At 40.1% G+C, this 21,673-nt stretch overlaps 1 protein-coding gene across 3 annotated transcripts in view; it reads right to left on the bottom strand.

Annotated features, from left to right (window-relative positions):
• The window catches only part of SLC25A36 (solute carrier family 25 member 36), a 36,092-nt gene extending 15,310 nt beyond the window's left edge, over positions 1-20,782 (bottom strand). The window contains exons 1-5 of one of the 3 annotated variants that reach the window (XM_070794062.1): positions 20,503-20,781; positions 17,919-18,078; positions 7,517-7,681; positions 2,442-2,519; positions 235-335 (exon numbers count right to left, since the gene is read on the bottom strand). In XM_070794062.1, the coding sequence (XP_070650163.1) occupies positions 235-335; positions 2,442-2,519; positions 7,517-7,572 (235 nt within the window). In that variant the 5' untranslated portion in view covers positions 7,573-7,681; positions 17,919-18,078; positions 20,503-20,781. Of the gene's footprint in view, positions 1-234; positions 336-2,441; positions 2,520-7,516; positions 7,682-17,918; positions 18,079-20,502 lie in introns of all 3 variants that reach the window. The other 2 variants (XM_019961722.2, XM_070794057.1) reach the window with 2 other exon arrangements.
• Between the last annotated feature and the right edge of the window lie 891 nt (positions 20,783-21,673).

Consider the following 21,673-nt stretch of genomic DNA (forward strand, 5'->3'; position numbering starts at 1 on the left):
TATATTACCTGCATGTATTACAAACTTCTAAATACATAAATGCCAACTGACAACAGATTTTACATATACTATTTAATCAAATTTATGGTATACTAAAAAATGTAAAAATCATGCTTGCAGATGTGAATCAATGAAAGCACATTGCCTTAACTTTACAAGGTTAAATTCATCAAAAAGCAATATTAAGTCTCTAGGTATCAGAAAATTTTGTTTTTTAATATCATGTATTCATACCTGCCATTGCAGCTGAAATCATGTGTACCTGGGTAGAATCAGGATCAAATAAACCATTCAACTTTTCCTTGCAGTTTGAATAAGCAGCAAAGTATATGGCTCTAAAATAAAGATTTAAGTTTTGTCAATAAGCATGTTGCTTAATTCATAAGATTTAAATGGCATATAAATTGATCTTTATTATTTCAGAATCCAGAAATCTAAAAACATAATCTTAAGTTATTATTTACATTTTCATGTAATATCTACATATTTTTTAAAAAGACCATAAAGTATTTTTTGTATTGACTCGTTAAAGATAAACTTAAATGTAAAGCATTCTCAAACAGATGCTCATATCCCAATATTTTAACAGCAACTGACTGAAACAAAAAGTGTTTGTATAAGACTTTGATGATCAGAAAACACATGAATAGGCTGAAAGGCCTATACAGCACTAAGGGTAAGTTAAATACACCTAAGTAGATGTGATATGGGTATTTTATGTTGTTTTTGAAGAGAGGAAGGCAGAACTGACAAATAATCAAAGCGAATGTTCAACAATTTTGACACATTGAGCTACATATCAATCTATGCTACACAGAGAGTAGTTTACAGCATCCCTAAACCGACAGAACAACTGCAAAAGAAATCAGTCACACTGGGTCATATCAGGTATTCTAACATTTGTAAACACTGAATTAAATTTGTAAATATTTTCCCTGCTAACTTATTGTGACTTTACGCATTCAACTACCTCCTCACTGTTCATAGCCTTCGGGGCATTGAGTTACTTGCTGCTGTATCAAATATCTTGTTATTTTCCAACAATCCTGATTGTCTAAGAAGGGAAAGAGTAAACAAGTAAAAATGGGGCAAATGTCACTGTTGTGTGTTTCTTTAATGTGCTTAAGAAAATACGGAAGTCAATAAAACTGAAGATGAAACACTCTATTTCATAAAAAAAAAAAAGGATACACTGAATGATATCAAAGTAGTAAGAGGAATAAACACTGCATTACTAGATATGAATAAGAAAAAATGCACCCTCATGAGAAAACGGGCAAGGAATATGCATATGTAATTCACAGAAGAGAGATACAAATGAAAAACAGTTACGAGGAGGAGGACATGAAAGCACCAAAATAAAACATGTATTAAAACAGTGAAAATCATGGCTAGTCTATTTGGCAAGTATTAAAATACATGGAGAGTTGCCAACATTTGTAATATGTGGATAAAGAACAACTAATTCCCTACTTGAGAATAAAAGGATGGCATGCCTTTTCAGAGGGATCTGAGCAATATTCGCTAACTTTAAATGTTCATATGCCCTTCTGTCCAGAAATTCTACTTTTAGGTAACTATCCTAAAGAAAAATATTTGCTTAAGTACTCACAGATAAAGGCACAGCTATGTTTCCAAAACCATTGTTTTTAACAGCAAGAATCTGGAAATAAATCTAAAGGTTTACAAATAAGGGGGTCAATCACACTATACAAGTTTTAAAAAACTCAGCGATTTTCATGGAAAAAGCTTCAAGAAAAATTTGGTGAAATAGTTCAATAGAATTCAATTTATATAAATGATAATAAACATATATACTGTGCTTTTCATGTACACAATTAGCCAGAAAAACATAAAGGAAGACTTTAAACCAGACTTTTATCATAGCTATCTATCTATGGGCAGGGCAGACTAACTGTGTGTAGAAAGGTACGCTGGGTGAGAGGGGATGTGTTTAAGGTGACATGTCAAGCTTTACGCTACACATTTTTTTAGACCTCACAATAAGAATGAATTTTGGATCAGGTTTTAAAAAGAAAGAGCCCACAAGAAGTTGAAATCCCATGAATAATGGGATCTGGTTCTGCTACACTGTTTGGATACAGAGACCTGGGTACACATTTTCTGAATGTGAACTCTGCTGTGTTCTATCATGGAAAAAGTCAACCTAAGATAAAAAGATATCAGAGAAAAAAGACAAAATATTAAGGCCTTTTTGGTTTTTTTGACTTGGTGCAAAGACTGCTTCATGACAATCTCATACATGACAATGACCACTGAAGTCCTCACACTCCACATGATACAATCTGCCCATCCTTTTGGATGGTTACTGACACCCATCTGTCACAGTGCTCCATCCTTATCATCTTGACTTCTCGTCAGCATCTTCTCTCGTTAAACTTGACTGCCGCAACTGAATTAACTTAAATGTATTTTTTTACCTGGAAGGGGCCACCCCCACCAAATTGGGGCCTAATCCTCTAAATAGGGAACGAGGCCCTTCTTTTTCCAAGATCACCCTGAAAGAGAAAAATATTATTTAGAAAGGAATGTCCTTCAAAGTGTGGTACTTTATTTATACAGAACATATAAAAGTCTAAATCTCCTATGTTTGTACTATGTTATAACTGCTCTTGTCAGTACTCCTCACCTCACTTATGAAAACGTGCTTTCCTTGACAAAGCATATAATAAAGATATAACAGATTTACTAGTGAAACTCCATTCAGATTCTTTCCTGAAAGTTTCAGAGACATAATCATCGATATAGATTTCTACATTTTCATATGATCATGCTACTCTTTTCTTTAATCTCCTCCATTTTACTATCTTTACCAGCAACTTCAATTCCCAATTAGAAATGCAGTTGCTTCCTAGTATTGGAGATCCCTTGATACTGAACACTATCCCACTGCAGCAATATGTTATCCAACCATTTTAGTGAAATGGCAAATACCTACTAATACAGTACTAATCTACTAGTAATTTACTAATTAATCTACTAATGTTAGTACCCTTACATTCTTCAGGGTACTAAAATGGTTAGTCTGCTACTCTTTCTCCCTCTAATCAGTTAACATTTACTGAATAGTTACTGTGTAAAAACTAAACACAGTAAGGAGATAGAAAAGATGGTAAGGACCCTGCCACTGAGAAATCTGCTGTCCATTTGTGGAAAAAAGAATTAGGCTGAAGTAAGTAATTTAACAGAGCATATTAATAAGTAAATACTAAACACAGGCTCAGCAGGGAGAGGAACAGAGAGGCATGTCCAAGTTATAGAAGGCTTTCTGAAGGTGAGTTATTAAATGAGATGTGGAGGTAAGAAACATAGATTGATGAAGTGTAGGTATTTTAACTCAGAGTTAACAGACTAGGCCAGTGGTTCTGAAGCATCTATATGCTTAAGAATGACTGCTTGAAAGGCAGTTGAGCATAATGCATAATTAAGGGTCTGAATTGTGGGGCCTTAATATAAGGCCCAATTCTGGTAACTGACTAGTTGTGAAACATAAAGTAATGACCTTTCTCTTATTCTTGCTTTTCATCAACAGTAAACAGAAAAACAATATTTTCAGGGGGGAGGTAGGGTGGTGGTTACTATGAGCAATGTGTGCTATGTGCTAAGTCGCTTCAGTTGTGTCCAACTCTGTGTGATGCTATGAACTGTAGCCCGCCAGGCTTGCCTGTTCACGGGATTCTCCAGGCAAGAATACTGGAGTGGGTTGCCATGCCCTTCTCCAGGGGACCTTCCCATCCCAAGGATCAAACCCAGATCTCTTATGTCTCCTGCACTGGCAGGCGGGTTCTTTACCACTAGCACCACTTGGGAAACCCAAGTTAATTAAAAAAAAAAAGAGCTTAAAAGAGTACCAGGCTTAAACACTTGATAAACCTCAATATTATCATTATTATTGGAGCATTTGTTCAAAGTTAAAATTTCTTAGATTATGCCCTTAAAGTATTCTGATTCAATAGGTACAGGACAGTGCTTAGCAACTTGCATTTTTACCATGCTGCCAGATGACTGATATAGGTGATACAGAACACTTTAGATAAAACTAGGTTAGACAGAAGCAGAATTAAGAATGACAAATTGTAGAACACATTTAATAAATTTCAGTGTTTGCTACTCCCTTCTGTGATAAATTCTTTTGAGAAGTTAAGAAAGGTAACTGTCCTTTAAAATAAACAAACATTTGCAAACACTCACAATATTGCACACAATTTCAACCTAATTTATAGATCTCTGGAAGTTCATCCACGAGTCCCTAAGAAACTAACAGAACCTAAGGGGGAATTCCCAAAATACCTGGTTTAGAAGCCACGAAACACTTCATACCCACTAGGATGGTTACATAAAAACAGATGGAGTAAAACAAAGGCTGGTGAGAATTTTTATTTTATATTTTGGCAAGGAATTAGAAACCTCATTCATTGGTGGTGGGAATGTAAAATGATGCATCCATTCTGGAAAATGGTTTGGCAGTTCCCCAAAGTGTTAAAATGACCCAGCAATTCTACTCCTAATACAATATTCAGTTCAGTTCAGTCGCTCAGTCGTGTCTGACTCTTTGCAACCCCATGAATCGCAGCACGTATATATCCCCCCAAAAAAGAAAACATGAACAAGAAAACAGGTTTCTATAATGACATTATTCACAATACTCCCAAAGGGGAGACAATGCAAATGTTCATCAACTGATGGGAGGATAAATACATGTAGTACATACCCACACAATACAACATTTGGCAATAAAGAGATGCTTGCTACAGCATAGATGAACTTTGACAACAGGCTGAGTGAAAGAAATCAGGCACAAAAGACCACATATTACATAATCTCATTTACATAAAATTCCTTGAATATGCAAGTCCTTAATGACAGAAAATAGATTAGTAGTTGTTGCCTAGGGCGGGGGGTGGGGGGGGGGGTGGCGAGGAAAAAGAGAAAACAGGAGTAACTGCTAACAGGAAAGGGTTTCTTTTTGTGGTGATGATGAGTATATTCTAAATTTAGAATGTGGTGATGTGAATATACAACTCTGTGAATGCAAACTCTGTGAATATAATATACTAAGAACAACTAAACTATACACCTTAAATGGGTGAATTTTATAATATGTAAATTATCTCTGAATAGAGATGATGGGAAAAAAGGAAGAAGCCACAAAACAGATTGATTGGGGAAAATATGGGAATACGAAGAGAGGTTAAGGCAAGAAAATGCAGACTTGGAAGTCATCTGGGTACTGATGATAGGTGAAACATTAAACTGACTTTGTACGTGGGGGAGTCCTAGGCAGCACTAATCGTAAAGAATCCACCTGCCAATGCAGATGATGCAAGCGACTTGGCCTTGATCCCTGGGTTGGAAAAGATCCTCTGGAGAAGGAAATGGCAACCCACTCTAGTATTCTTGCCTGGGAAATGCCATGGACGGAGGAGCGTGGTGGGTTACAGTTCCTGAAAAACTGAGAAATTAAAACAAAAACCAGAGGGATTCCTATTAGTTCCTCTGAGGAAAGTCAGAGAAGGCAAAACCACTGAAAAATGAAATAAAAAAATATAGTATGGTCAAAAAGGTCAAAGGAAGAATTTTAAGAAGAGGAAGTCAGCGGTAATGTCAAAATCATGGTATTAAAAGATTATCATTAACCACATAGAAGTATTTATCTGTAACTATAGCAATGTTAACCTGAAATTGTTAACAATTTTATTCGGCCTACTCAAGTACTTAGCTAAGTTTGAAAAGTGATGAAACCTTTTAGTAGTGAAAGTAAACACAAAGTATGAGTTTACTTGCTACCACAAAATAAACACTACTGAACTAAGTTCAAACAGATTATGTCCCAAGTGAGCCGATAAGACAGACACACAGGCCTTGAGTTACCCATGCTTGTGCTTGGTCGTTAAGCTGGGTCCAATTCTTTGAAACCCCATGGACTGTAGCCCACCACACTCCTCTGTCCATGGGATTTCCCAGGCAAGAATATGGGAGTGGGTTGCTATTTCCTTCTCCAGGGAATCTTCCCAACCCAGGGATCAAACCCACGTCTCCTGCATTGGCAGATAGATTCTTTACCACTGAACCACCCTGGAAGCCCATTCAGTTAAACACTTAAGTTCAAACATGTAAAATCCAATTTCAATAGTTAAAAAAAAAATTTTTTTTTACTTATTTATTTGGCTGCACTGGGTCTTGGTTGTGGCATGTGAGATCCCTGACCAGGGATCAAACCCGGGGCCTGTGCTTGGGGTGCATGGAGTCTTGTGGCACTGGACCACCAGGCAAGTCCCCCATTTTCAACAGTTCTGAAATTTCAAATCTAATTTGTAATATAATCAAGTATGACAGAATGTAAAACACATCTTTTTCAAACCACCAAGAAATGCTAAACACTAAATTACATTTTAAAATCTGCTTTAAATCTTGGTTATATTTAGGCTGTTTAAAAATCAGACTGTCATTAATGGGAAATAGATGGGGAAACAGTGGAAACAGTGCTAGACTTTATTTCTCTGGGCTCCAAAATCACTACAGATGGTGACTGCAGCCATGAAATTAAAAGACGCTTACTCCTTGGAAGGAAAGTTATGACCAACCTAGACAGCATATTCAAAAGCAGAGACATTACTCTGCCAACAAAGGTTCGTCTAGTCAAGGCTATGGTTTTTCCTGTGGTCACGTATGGAAGTGAGAGTTGGACTGTGAAGAAGGCTGAGAGCCAGAGAATTGATGCTTTTGAACTGTGGTGTTGGAGAAGACTCTTGAGAGTCCCTTGGACTGCAAGGAGATCCAACCAGTCCATTCTAAAGGAGATCAGCCCTGGGATTTCTTTGGAAGGAATGATGCTAAAGCTGAAACTCTAGTACTTTGGCCACCTCATGCGAAGAGTTGACTCATTGGAAAAGACTCTGATGCTGGAAGGGATTGGGGGCAGGAGAAGGGGACGACAGAGGGCGAGATGGCTGGATGGTATCACTGACTCGATGGACGTAAGTCTGAGTGAACTCTGGAGTTGGTCAGGGACAGGGAGGCCTGGCGTGCTGCGATTCATGAGGTTGCAAAGAGTCGGACACGACTGAGCGACTGATCTGATCTGATCTGATGTGTGAGTACTTTGAAAATTAAAAACACACACACAAGAATTAGTATTTAACATTATCACATTTCAAAAACTAAACTGTTTTAGAATTCATAATCCAAAACAAAATAAATGCAAAGTATGAGTTTATTTTGATATCTTTCTGAAATGTATCTTTAGAAAATAAATCAAATGGATAAATGTAGAAAAATATTTTAAATGTACATAATTTGGAAATAATATTACATTTTATATTATCCAATTTGCTTTTTCTCTCCATTAGGGATTGCTGTTTCTACTGAACAGGTGAGGGTAATTGTCATTAACTCTGTAAAACCTTTTTAAATATGGCAGAATATAAATAAGACAACAAGGCTATCATTAAGGTAAATCAACAACAACAAAAATTAATGAATATTGTGCTCTCACTTTAGACAATGGAGCGGTCCAGGAGACACTACTCGATTGACACTGGCTCCAGCCATGGTGCTCAGCTGAACTTCAGAGATATAAAGTGTCACAGAAGATGACTGCAGCCGTGTTTTCACAACTTCCAGTGGACATGTCAGAATAGCTCCCACTGTACCACCACATCTACAAGAAAGTACAAAGAACAAAACTCTACTTAATTCATAAATTAGTACACATGCACAGAGCTATGACATAAAATGAGCAACTGGGGCTTTGAGAAGGTACTAAAATCTACAATTTCTGTATTTAGGAGACTAAATAATTTTTTACATGTTTCATGTATTTGCACAGAAACATTTAGAAGCTAAAAGTAACAGTTTATTATCTACCTAGCAAGAAAAATTAGCTGAAGAGTCCAAACAGTGGGTGCTATTGTTAAAATGTATTGGTACATCACATCACAGCTTTAAATACTGTTATAAGGGTTTATTTAGTATTCCTTGTCCAGATAGTACTTGTGTTAAAACTGAGACAATTATGTGAGATATATCCTATTTATCAAACTCCTACCCTATCTTTCAATACTCAAGAAATAGTCTTGACAACCTGAGGATATATTGGGCCGCACGGAATGCAAGATCTTGGCTTAATTCTTACGATTTTAATAATACTGCTAGCTATTTTACAAGATTATTGTTTCTTGCATTACCAAATGTGTGACTGAGTATCTGACAAAAATATAATTTTATGAGTTATGATCCTAACTCTAGATATATGAAGATAAGAGGACATTTCCCCCTGGATCATAACAGATTAGTAAGACAGGTGGTACAGAGTCCTTTGGTTACTGTTGAAAAGACCCAGTCAAGTCACAGCACACCAAGTGGCCTATGAGCGAAATCTCTGCCAGATCTAGGAATGCCTTCCTAGCACCACGGGACAAAATGGTCATAAAATACCTCCCAAAGTGTGGTTGAATTTATGACCACGAGGGGACCCTGTCAACTACAAACTGACCCTTGCCATCTACCTCTACAAGGATTAAATAATGTGCTGCTGCAGCTGCTGATTTTCAATACTCCCTGAAAGGAGTTCAGGGTGGAGAGCAGAAATGAGGCACTCTGTGCTTGGCGAAAAACTGGCAGAACAGGTCTTCAGACAGATATTTCTAGGAGCTGATTTTATGAACCCAATTCTTGGATGTCCTTATATCTGCTGCTGCTGCTAAGTCGCTTCAGTTGTGTCTGACTCTGTGCGACCCCACAGACAGCAGCCCACCAAGCTCTGCCATCCCTGGGATTCTCCAGGCAAGAACACTGGAGTGGGTTGCCATTTCCTTCTCCATTGCGTGAAAGTGAAAAGTGAAAGTGAAGTCGCTCAGTCACAACCGACTCGTGGCGACCCCATGGACTACAGCCTACCAGGCTCCTCCATCCATGGGATTTTCTAGGCAAGAGTACTGGAGTGGCTTGCCATTGCCTTCTCCATCCTTATATCCAGAAAAGTACTAAAATCCTTCATGGTCATAACTGCTCCTTATGACCAGCAGAAACCTTCTGCAGCATCATCTTATAGGATTTGAAATAGCTCAATTGGAATTTCATCACTTACACTAGCTTTGTTCGTAGTGATTGTTCCTAAAGCCCACTTGACTTCACATTCCAGGATGTCTGCCTCTAGGTGAGTGATCACACCATCGTGATTATCTGAGTCATGAAGATCTTTTTTGTATAGTTCTTCTGTGTATTCTTGCCACCTCTTCTTAATATCTTCTGCTTCTGCTAGGTCCATACCATTTCTGTCCTTTATCGAGCCCATCTTTGCATGAAATGTTCCCTTGGTATCTCTAATTTTCCTGGAGAGATCTCTAGTCTTTCCCATTCTATTGATTTCCTCTATTTCTTTGCACTGATTACTGAGGAAGGCCTTCTTACCTCTCCTTGAGATGGATGCTGAGTTGTCAAATCAAAGGAAGCAGCATTATTCTAAGAACATCCATTCTTATTTAAGCCTTCCATGGTTAAAAAGATTTGAGGTTACATAATATACTTTATGTTCATAACTGATGTGGCTGGAAAACTACTATTGAATTTATAGCATCAGTAGAACTGAAAATGTGATATTATTTTATGCATGTCAACAAAGGAGTGACCTGTTCTTCTACAGAGAATGGAAATTGGAAGTCAAACAGCCTTTTGTGCTCCAAAGAAAAGTGAAGTGAAAGTGCTGGTTGCTCAGTCATGTCCGATTCTTCCAAAATAGGGTCTCAAACATTTTGTAACCTTCATTTAAGTTGTTAGGAGGCTTGGAGATATTAGTAGATTAATCTATCTTCCAATACAGTTTAATAAAGCACTGAATAAATGATGCAATGGATCAATGGATGAGTGATCAACTAATAGTTCTGCCAGTATCTGATTTTTTCCCCAATAAAGTTACATAAATCAAAAAAAAAAAAAAAAAAAAAATTTGTCAGTGTCAACTACAGATACCAGCAATTAAATTTGTTTTTAACAGAACTATTACTAATGGGCCAGATCATAAACTAGACATATACAGTATGATCCCTTAAAAAAAACCCTCAATAAATAAAATACACGAGGATCTGAACTGTACAGAGCTGGGGGTGAAGTGTAAGTGGGTATACACACAAACACTTGAACTGTCCTGAAGGCGTTTTACATTATAAAATGCAATAGGTATGCAGTACAAGAGTAATACTCCAGTGTTTCTCTCGCTGCTTTAAGTTATTTTAAAGTAATTATTTTGTACACTGAAATCATCATTAATTGATGTAGAGAACAAAACTATTGCTGTTGACAAACATTTAAAATCCCTATTCTGTGCAAACAGGAATAACTACATTAGATTTAGCTCCTCTCCACTGTCTAACAGAGAAGGCAATGGCACACCACTCCAGTACTCTTGCCTGGAAAATCCCATGGGCGGTGGAGCCTGGTAGGCTGCAGTCCATGGGGTCGCTACGAGTCCGACACGACTGAGCGACTTCACATTGGAGGAGGAAATGGCAACCCACTCTAGTGTTCTTGCCTGGAGAATCCCAGGACGGGAGCCTGGTGGGCTGGTGTCTATGGGGTCGCACAGAGTCGGACACGACTGAAGTGACTTAGCAGCCACTGTCTAAAGGAAAACGCCACAAAGACAGAGAGAGGAGGAAGGTTTCAAGCAATGAAGCAAATGGGAAGGATTAACTGTCTTGGCAAAGAGGAAGAAAGGCCCGCAGAAGGAAATACCAAAGAGTAGTAACAGTTTTGCCCTGCTGTGACCTCTTGCTGCTGCTGCTAAGTCACTTCAGTCGTGTCCGACTCTGTGCGACCCCATAAATGGCAGCCCACCAGGCTCCCCGTCCCTGGGATTCTCCAGGCAAAAACACTGGAGTGGGTTGCCATTTCCTTCTCCAATACATGAAAGAGAAAAGCGAAAGTGAAGTCGCTCAGTCGTGTCCGACTCTAGCGACCCCATGGACTGCAGCCTATCAGGCTCCTCCGTCCATGGGATTTTCTAGGCAAAAGTACTGGAGTGGGGTGCCATTGCCTTCTCCGACTGTGACCCCTTAGAGGTCTAAAGACCAAGAGCACCAAGTACTCAAGATGGAGATAAGGCAAAGAATTGAACGCTGACAGGTAATGAAGCAAAGTGGGATACCCAGGTTGTATTCTCTCCCTCCCCCACCTACAGTGGGTAAAATTGTTTCCAGGAGCAGAAGCCTAATTCTCTGAAGAAACGAACTCAAACTCTGAGTTCAGGTTTAACAGGTACAATGCATCCAAAAGACTCATGTCAAGTTACAATACTGCAATCTCTCAAAATACTGAGTATACATTGGAGAGAGTGGGGCAAGGGTAGAAGCAGAGACTTCTAGAAAGAACAAAAGATCACATACATAAAGAAGCCATAATCCCATCAGATTTCGCAACTGCAGAAGGTAAATTATTCTAGAATTCTAAACCTAAGGATTAAACAGATAAAATAAGAAGTTCCCACTGGGAGGGAGACATGGGGTAAGGCAGCAGGGAAATGTTGGTTTTCATGATCTTTCAGCAGCCTTTTTAAAAACCTCATGTATACATCTTTATTTTCAAATAATTTTTTAATCAAAATTTCAGCAGTTAAGTGTCCTTTAAAAACAGCAAGGGTTTTTTTAACTGGAGAATGTGGTTGACGTTTCTGGGGCTCAATGGACTCCATGAAAAATGGTGTGTTTGTGCAAATGTCTATGACTCAGAACTCAACAATAAATTTGCAATCATGACCTACCTCTCACCATTTCCACCCTGGTCTAAGCACAATATTGTACTGAGGTTACTGGAGCAACCTTTTAATTAGTGTCTCTCTGCTTCTACCCCTGCCCCACTCCCTCCGATGTATACTCTAAAGTGACTGCATTGAAATCTTGAGTCAGATCAAGTCTTTTCAAAGACTTCCTAAGTCATTCAGACAAAAAGCCAAAGCCCTCACAATGGTCTATAAGACCTTACACAATCGCATCTATTTCCCTTCTCACTCTGCTCTGACCACACTGACCTCTGCTCTAATTCTTAGAATTTAACACATCAAGCATGCTCCTGTGGTTTTGGAGGACAAGCATCAGTTCAAAGGGAGTTAAAGGGACACAGAGGCTTTCTGATAACTGACTATCTTCACGTCTCACATGGTCTACACTCTAAACTTCCTTTCATATTTCCCCTGACCATCTCCACTGCAGTGCCTTAAAGCAGAGCCTCATTTCATGTCTAATCTTCTAACTGGTCCTGAGTCCCTGTGGTTCAGTGATGTGGCCATTGAGTTAAGATTGCAAGGTGTCACCAATGTAATTTGCTACTAATGAAAGTACTAAGTTGGAGGCTTTACTGTTATAATTCAAAGTGTCTCAAACATTTGCTTTAAAAGGTTTGACTAGTAAACAATTCCAAAGAGAGAATAGCCAACTTTGACAGCAAAAGAGCATATAGTTATTCTGCAATGTCAAAAATCTAGCAAGGGTAGTTTCTAAGCAAGTAAAACTTAAATGTAACTATACCTTTGTTATATCCAGGTTAAAAAACTTCAACTACATTCTCTTAGAACTATGAATCCTTGGATCAATGCACATTTTAAAGTTTCAAAGGCAAATGCCACACCTTTAGAACATATGAGGGCAAGGCTGCTTGGTGAGAGCTTACCATGTAACTATGAATTGATTTTAGAGAATATTTTTTTAAATTTAATTTTATTTTTTAACTTTACAATATTGTATTGGTTTTGCCATATATCAACATGAATCCGCCACAGGTATACACGTGTTCCCCATCCTGAACCCTCCTCCCCTCTCCCTCCCTGTACCATCCCTCTGGGTCGTCCCAGTGCACCAGCCCCAAGCATCCAATATCATGCATCGAACCTGAACTGGCGACTCATTTCATATATGATATTATACTGGTTATCAATAAACATCTTTACAAGACGTTTAAAACTATTCTATTTTCATGATGTTTGAGAAATTATACAATAAGTAAATCAAGTCACCCCAGGAATTTACTGGATTGTAGACACATTTTTAGCCTATGGTAATTTGGGAGTGTAAATGTCTCAGAACTTTCCACTGTTGCTTCTACTTGTTTATAGTATATAATGAAGATAAAAATTTTGACATGTCAGACGTTCTAACTACTCAAGGGCCTACAGATCCCTTGAGAGTAAAGCAAAGGCTAAAAGCTGCTTAGAATGGAATTGTTTTCCCCCTTGAAGCTAGGCACAATGTAACCAAGAAACTGGTTAAAAAACAAAACACAAAAAAATCTGGGAAAATGGGTCTTTAAGAAAGAGAAAGGCCTCTGAGGGCCTTAAAGTACTACACCCAAGTTACCGCAACACAGGAATCAGAAACTTGAGAGGCTGGGGGAAGACAGGGAAAGGGAAAAAGAAATTATTCACTAACATGAGTAACAAGTTTATCAGTTTCAGCCAAGATGCCAAGAGTCATAAATCCCTAGGGTCAGTGCATATGCAGAACGCCATCATCAGGACAGCCTCAAGGGCCTGAATCACTAGATTCAGTTTCCCTGGGTTTAGAGACTTTTACTAGACCTATCTGTGGAGGAATCTAACTGGTGTCCCATGTTTCTGCTTAGGAAAGGATGAAAAGTGAAAGTGTTAGTTGCTCAATCCTGTCTGACTCTTTCATGGACTGCAGCCTACCAGGCTTCTGTCCATGGAATTCTCCAGGCAAGAATATTGTAGTGGGTTGCCATTCCCTTCTCTAGGGGATCTTTCCAACCCAGGGATCGAACCCAGGTCTCCTGTACTACAGGAAGATTCTTTACTGTGTGAGCCACCAGGGAAGCCCCAAGGAAAGGATGGGTCATGAAAAAGCAATGGGATTTAAGACTGTGGTTGTTACACATACATGTTTGATTTTGACCTTCTGAGCATGTATGGATCAGGACACTTGCTTTTACTAGGCAAGGTAATTCATAAATGGACAAAGTCTATTTTGCTTGGGTCCACAATATTGATGTGTAGGCACACACACATATTTATATGTATGTACATATATACAATAGGTACTTTAGAAATATATTTGTTAACACTAAGCAAACCTATTTTGTTAAACAACTGCAGTGTTTAGCTTTGAAAGCAAAGTGAATAGGTTAAAATATTTTGTTATCTCTGCTGTAGGTAACACTCCCTTGTAATTTCCTAATTAGGACATTAGTCAAATTAAGAAATATGTCTAAGAAAAAGACTCATTAAAATGTCAGAATTTTGCAATCACAAAAATGTAGCCTATCTTTGAAATTCTAGTAAGTCTTAACTGAAACTGTTTTCTCTGATAATATATTTGTAGAGGTACTTATTCTGAAGCTTTAATGTTTGAGCAAGATACAAATTCTTCAAGAATGAAAGACATATTCTATATACTTGACAGAATAACTTATGAAAAGTCAGACAGATGTGAGATGTGGTTGAGAATAATGGTACTTGGTGGGGGTGGGTATCTGTAGTGTTTCTCATGCAGGAAAAAAATTAACAAGCTAGGCTTTTTCAAAATGCTAAAGCAAAATCAAAGCACTAATAACATTAAAAAAAAAAAAAAAGACGTTAACCAACAACTTAGATAAATATGGAAAAACAATGATATCAGGATTAAAATTCACTATAGAAGCAAAATATACTGAGGGTATGAGATAGGTCTAGTAAAAATAACAACTCCCTCCCCCCATTATTGCTTTGTTTCTTTGCTCCCCCCAGCAACAAATCTCAAAATTCCATTTACTGTCTAATTTCTCTCCCACTTCCATCAGATTTCCACTCCCAGCTCTGCCTTGAAAACTGCTAATCACAGTAACCAAAGGTCTCCACAACTGTTAAATTCAGTAATTAAGAACTCTCAGATCTCATCGTAACAGACAATAACATAGGACAACTAATCAGCCACTCTTTCCTAATATTGTATATATTTGTTTCTTCATTTGACTTTCAGAGCACATTTTTGTGGTCTACTTTGCTGGTTCCTCTTGTTCTGATCCGTTTTGCTGAAATTTCCAGAGGTCCTCTCTTTCGCCCTATGTCCCTTAGTGACATCATGTAAGCTCATGTCACCATCTATATACCATTAATTACTAAATATGTGTTTCTAGTCCAGACCTCCTTTCTGGGCTCGCCTAATACATGCATCCTGTTCAAACTTACGTCTTAAACGGAACTATATACTTATCTTCCTCCACTCCAGCCCTATTCCATCTGCAATCTCGCCCATTTCAATTAACAATAATTTCTTCCCCTTCAGGTACCCAAACTAAAAATCTTGCAGTTACTCATTTTTCTTCACATGTCACATAGACTACAACCTTCTTTGAAGAACTGCTGCCCCTCATTTTGATTATTTCAACAGCCACATCACTTCCTCACCTCTGGCCTTGCCCCATGTACAGTCTACTCTGTGCATGGCGACCAGAGTCAGCCTTGAGAACTCCTGCAGTGACTCTTCCCATCTCAGGAAAAAAAGCCAAATGGCCTAATACGGCTCTATTACTTTGGCTATACTTACCCAAGGGCCTTTTCACTGCCTGGTCTACCTAAATAGTTAACTCTCTGCCCTCCAGGTCTTTGTTCAAAAGTCACCTTCTCAGTTAGGACTCCACCAAGACTCCCTACTTGGAGCTACAGTGTTGCCCACCCCCATTATTCCCTTTTATCCTGTTCCATTTTTTCCTCAACCATGGCACTGAAACCTTTTAATTAATGATATAATTTACTTAGCATAACAATTCAATCCCCTCTTTTCAGATAATTGTGGGCATTTTTCAATATTACATTAAAATTGGACATGTGGTAGGCTCTTGAAATTAGCTGCAATATGGAATCTGGACTACACCAATAAACTTTCACTTTGTTACATTAAAATCCATTGCTTTATGTTCTGTTCTGACTCCTTTACCTATGTATTACTCTATAACATCATGTATTGGTCATTTAAAAAATACTGGTTCACTGGATTATACAGGTCTTTCAAATGCTGATACATTTTATTATACAATATCTTAAAAATTATATTCCCTATCTACTCAAGATTTCCAAAGTTCCAATTAGTGTTTGAAATCTCCGATTTTATCACATGGCAACAAATGCTACCAGTGGTTTTCCTCGAAGCAACAGGCCCACTTCTTTCATTTTTTTTTTGAGAAAGTATTTGCCAAATATTCAAGACTGAATAGTCACAGTTGAGTGGGTCTCATGAAAAAAGAGGCTAGTTCAGTTTGAGGCTGCAAAAATTGCAGAAGTACTTTATTCATGTTTCCCATTTTCTCACGCAGAATATAAAATGAAGTTGTATACACAAGCGTCAAGATTTAAAACTAATTTTTACTGTTTCAAAAACACTCTTAAGTGAACCTGTGTTTTTAAAGTGCAAGTGCTAGTGACCGCCAGCACAGTCTGGGGATGCTGCCGTGACGCATGCTAAGGCATCACTGCTTTTGCACCAGCGGTCCAAACATCAACAGTGAAAAGGCAACACTGTGTTAATATTTTTATGAGAAGAGCTTTAACATCTCAGACCACTAAAAGTTCTTGGGAACTCCCAGGGGTTCCTGACCTACAATGCTATACCACAATAATCTCCTTACAGGAATATAAGTTTCTTCAAGAATATTCTACATCAGGATAAGCAACTTACCTTAGTCTTACGATCTATTAGGCAGAATTAAAGAATGTATTTTTAAGGAGAAAAAGTTGTAAAGATCATGAAAATTAAGGCTAAGCAAAAATGTAGACAAAGTAAACTGTATATAAAGCACATTAATTATACTTTTAAGTATTCTACTTCTGCCCAGATCGTACAAGGAAACAGGTGAAGTCATTTAACAAATATTATGACAAAATTTCTGCAGAAACAAGATATCTGACACCCACTGGAGATTCTTACTGAATAAATGAAAAATAAATGGTTTAATAAATGGCTTAATAAATGACTGGGTTAATCCCAGGATATAAAAAGAAACAATCTTAGATAGCCTGAGATTGCCCACTGTATATTTTAAGCTCTCACTGTCATAGGAGCTACACAGGAAAAAAATTCATCCACCTAAGTTGGGAGATTTATTCCTCCCATTTGAGGCAATCTCTCTCTCAAATAGAAAACCCCCCCAACTGCCACACAAGTAAACAATGTAGATCTATCAAAGAATGTAAAAACATACTGCTTAAATCTTCATACACAAACACTGTTATTAAAAGTATAGCTAAAATAAAATTGTATTTACATCCTTTTTGCAGGCTGTCATGAGCGGCCTCCGTTAATACAATCAACCTAACCGATGACCTGACTCTGAATATTAACCCTGACAAAAACTTAATGGGACCAAAGGGTGTGTTCAAGAAAGCACGAGTTACACATGTGAGGCTGTCACTCAGACCCAAGGTCCAGTGCTGCTGCTGCTGCTGCTAAGTCGCGTCAGTCGTGGCCGACTCTGTGCGACCCCACAGACGGCAGCCCACAAGGCTCCCGTCCCTGGGATTCTCCAGGCAAGAACACTGGAGTGGGGTGCCACTGCCTTCTCCAGAGCTAGAATGTTTTACAATTTTCTGATTTAATAAGATCACTACAAGGCTCCTAAAAAATCTAAGATGCAAACACATATTTGAATAAATACTATTATAATCATCAAGAAAACAATTCAAAGGCTCTATCTTAAAATGATTTTTGTCTAATGATTAAATGTGACTGTGAAAGGTTTTTGGTTCTTGCACAATAGCTAATAAAAAGAATTCCTTTTCTCTATCTGGTTATTATTAAAGGAAAAAATACATTTCCCTAACTCTTAATTTACATAATTCCATCACGATAAAAAAATGAAATCTAGTTTTCTATAAAGAACGTCCAAGAAATGATCGACTAAATACACGACTTGCGATGTACCGTGTGCGTGCATGCTCAGGTGTGTCCAACTCTTTGCCACCCTAGGGACTGTAGACCACTAGGCTCCTCTGTTCACGGGATCCTCCAGCTAAGAATCCTGGAGAAGGCTGCCATTTGCTCCTCCAGGGGATCATCCCGACCCAGGGATGGAACATGTTTCCTGCAATGGCAGGCAGATTATTTACCAGGTGAACCATCCAGACATCTTCAACCAAGAACAATGTTACCCACAAGTCAATTTGCATTTCTACAATGCTTAGCATACAGATTTTCAGAACATTCCACAGCACTGATTTCATTTAAGACAGAGCTGGAAGGTTCCTTAGAGATTATTTACCTTTCACTAAACATGTATGAAAAGGTGTTTGATGTTGGATAAGCACATTTTTTATACCTTGCTATTTCCCCATATTTTGAAGGAGCTAAGTCAGATGATCTTTACCATCCTTCCTAGTTCTAACGTTTCTCTAAGAAAGATAAGCCAAATTTTACTGAAATAACTTATGCAACTACATATAAACATATAATGGATACAGGATGCAAAGGAAGAATTTATATCTATCTTATGTCAGGTACTATAAACAAATACTTCATTTAAAACTCTAAATAACCTGCACATGCTAAGTTCTTTTTTGGGGGCTATTGAAAAGTCAAAGTTGCTTAGTCGTGTCCGACTCTTTGTGACCCCCATGGACTATAGAGACCATGGAATTCTCCAGGCCAAATACTGGAGTATGGACAGGCAGAGGGGCTCCCAAACTGGGAAGTTAGTGCAATCAAGCTAACATTGCAAATAAATATGCCCTATTTTTAACAAGGCTGCCCAGGTGACTCGGTGGTTAAGACTCTGCCTGACAAAGCAGGAGATGAGGGGTCAATCCCTGGGTGGGGAAAATCCCCTCGAGGAAGAAATAGCAACCCACTCCAGTATTCTTGCCTGGAAAATCCCAGGAACAGAGGAGCCTGGAGGGCTACTGTCCATAGGTTCACAAAGAGTCGGATGTGACTGAGCACACTTTAAACAAAACTTGACAATATGTAGAGCATTAAAAATTTTAGGACCTAGACCAGGGCCTTAGAAACGGTCTCAACGTCCTCATTTTAGAGATGAAGCAACTGAGATCAAAGAGTTTGTCCATTTCTCATTCAGATTAAAATAGTGGCCAGAAGTAGATGTGTCTAACTTTCATGAATTACCTTATGATCTGATTACAGAAGGGAACCCGATTATTTGCACAAGACATCTTTACAAGAATACCTACATGGCTAATGGGTTTAAAAATGATTTAATTTGCCAAGATTATTGGTAAACATATAATATAGAAAGCAAACCCTGCCAAAACTTAGTCTCGCAAACTAAATGAAAACTACTTTAATCTCACAACAGTGCCTGGTCCACAAGCGGTGTACAGTGTTTGTTGAGTTAACGTGCTAAGCTAAGGAAAGCATGGTCATCACTGGCGATAGAGTCCACACGTCTAACTCCAACGAAGCCACTGCGAACAGAACCGCGTATGTATTAGTTTAATATTCTTAAAGTAGCTGATTTAGAAACAAACTGCATGCTTTGAGGGGATGCGACTTTATATGGTCACAAAGGCAGAAAAGAACCTCAGCATAATTCGTCGTATCCATTTTCGATTAGACTATGACCCTGCAAAAAAGAAGTAACTCCTAAATTTAAAATTGCTATGCCTCTCCAAATTTGGAAAAAACAACCTAAAAAAGGAGACTAAATTGGCTGAACAAAAGATCTGTAGTACTCAGGCTGGCAAACAAGGAACGAAGACTTTTAGTCTTAACCTTGTACAAACAGTAACCATTGTCAAAGCTTCTGACCTCTCCCCTACCCCCACTTTTCTTCTTTAAGCGGACGAAAAGCAGTGGATGTGCAAGAGGGTTGATTTTCAGGAAAAGAATCTGACCCCGGACGCACTGTCGCTTTGAGACAGCACCTCGCAACCTGGAAAAGCTCAGGAAGGAAATTTTCTGAGCTCGAAACATACAGCTACTGCGAGCAACCGAACCCCAAAGCTTTCCCGCTAGAGCCGGAAGCCCCAGGACGACTCACCGGGACTGACTAGGGCCCGGAAATCAGCCGCGCGAGGTCCGAGGAGGGGCGTGAGCTACGTGAGGCCCCGCCGCAGCCCGCGCGCCAGGGAGGGAAGAAGGAGGAGGTGCGGCGCCCATTTTGTCCTCGGCCTCCGCACTTTCCGCCCCCGACCAGGCCGGGCAACCTACGCGAGGCCTGCAGCTGCTGTCCTCCCGCGGCCGCGCATCCCCGACGCCCGCTAGGCCGCGGCGAGTGGACTGGGCCTATGTGGACCCCAGCGCCGCCAGCCACTCCCCAGGCCTCGCTCTGGCTCCGCGGGCCCAAAGCCTGACGTCCAGCCGGCTTCGCCCTCCCACCCTCCCCGCCTGGGCCTCAGCCCTCTGGGCTTCTTCGGCTCCCAGCTCCAGTCCCCTCACCCCTGCGCTTCCGGGCCGCATCCCCCTCACCCTTTTAGCCTGAGTCTCAGGCCACGGCCCTCGGCCTCAGCCCGGAGCCCTCAGCCACAGTCCGCAAGCCCCGGCTGCAACGTACCCTCCGGCAAACAGATGCACCAGCGTGTCCCTCTGGCTCATTCTCTCTGCCGCATGTCCTCCGGGCGCTGAGGCGGGACGCGGATCCGGCCGCCCGCGAAGGCCACAGCTTCCGCCCCGGCCTGGAGCAGCACGGCGCCCCACTGACGGCGAGGGGAGCTGACGGAGACGCGGCTGCAGAAGGAGCCGGCGCGGCCCTCCCCGTAGCGCTGCAGCCGGGCCGCCTCCCGCTCCCGCTCAGCGCTCACCACCCGCGCTAGAGGGCAGCGCGGCGGCAGTGAAGTGGGAAAGAATATTCCGACCACCGCCCCCCCGACATAAACAGAAGCTACCATTGGTCCGCGCTGCATGACGTCACGAAGCCGGCATGCCTCTTTCACGTGATCGCTAAGGCGTTTCTCAATGAAAGGGGCCGGGAGGCGGGGCCAGAGCGCGTGCACAGAGGGTAGTAGGTCACGGTGTCCTCGCACCTCCAGCGTTTGTTCCGAGGGCTGCGCCCGGCGCGGTCTCGACCCGAGCAGCCTAGCGGATTCGAGCTCCTCGATCCCCCGGCTCCCGGTCTGGGTTCCTGGTATGCAAGCGGAGTGGGGGTGCGAGCCGGCCCAATCTCTGATTTGATTTAAGGACTGCTTGTTGGTTTTTTGTTTTTTTTTAGAGCTGTTTTACATTCACAACAAAATTGAAACGAAGGTACAGAAAATTTCCATTTGCCTCCTGCTTGATTTGCGTTTTAATAATTGGATCTATGACCCAGCATTTCCGCTTCCTGTTATCTGTTGATATCTCAGTTGTGGCATCATGCGTGGAATCAGTCCTGTCCGACTCTTTACAGCCTCAGGGACTGTAGCCTGCCAGGCTCCTCTGTTCTTGGAATCTTTTCAAGTCAGGAATACTGAAGACGGTTGTCTTTTCCTACTCCAACTGATACCTCAGAGTAGCACGCAAAACAGTCCAAGAATGAAAGAACAAACAAAAACAAAAGGAAACAATCCAAGAAAAGGCTCGAACAAAGATACTACTACTTGATCACAAACAACAGTACTGTATTTACAAACAGTGCTTCTAATAGTGGAAAACTGATCAGTAGGAGAATGGAGAAATGAGTCACAGAATATTCCTACTGTGGAGTATTATGCAGTTGTAACAAAGGGTGCGGTAGATCAATGTGGAAA

The sequence above is a fragment of the Bos indicus genome, chromosome 1 (assembly GCF_029378745.1).
Source record: "Bos indicus isolate NIAB-ARS_2022 breed Sahiwal x Tharparkar chromosome 1, NIAB-ARS_B.indTharparkar_mat_pri_1.0, whole genome shotgun sequence".
In the NCBI taxonomy this organism is placed as follows: Eukaryota; Metazoa; Chordata; class Mammalia; order Artiodactyla; family Bovidae; genus Bos; species Bos indicus.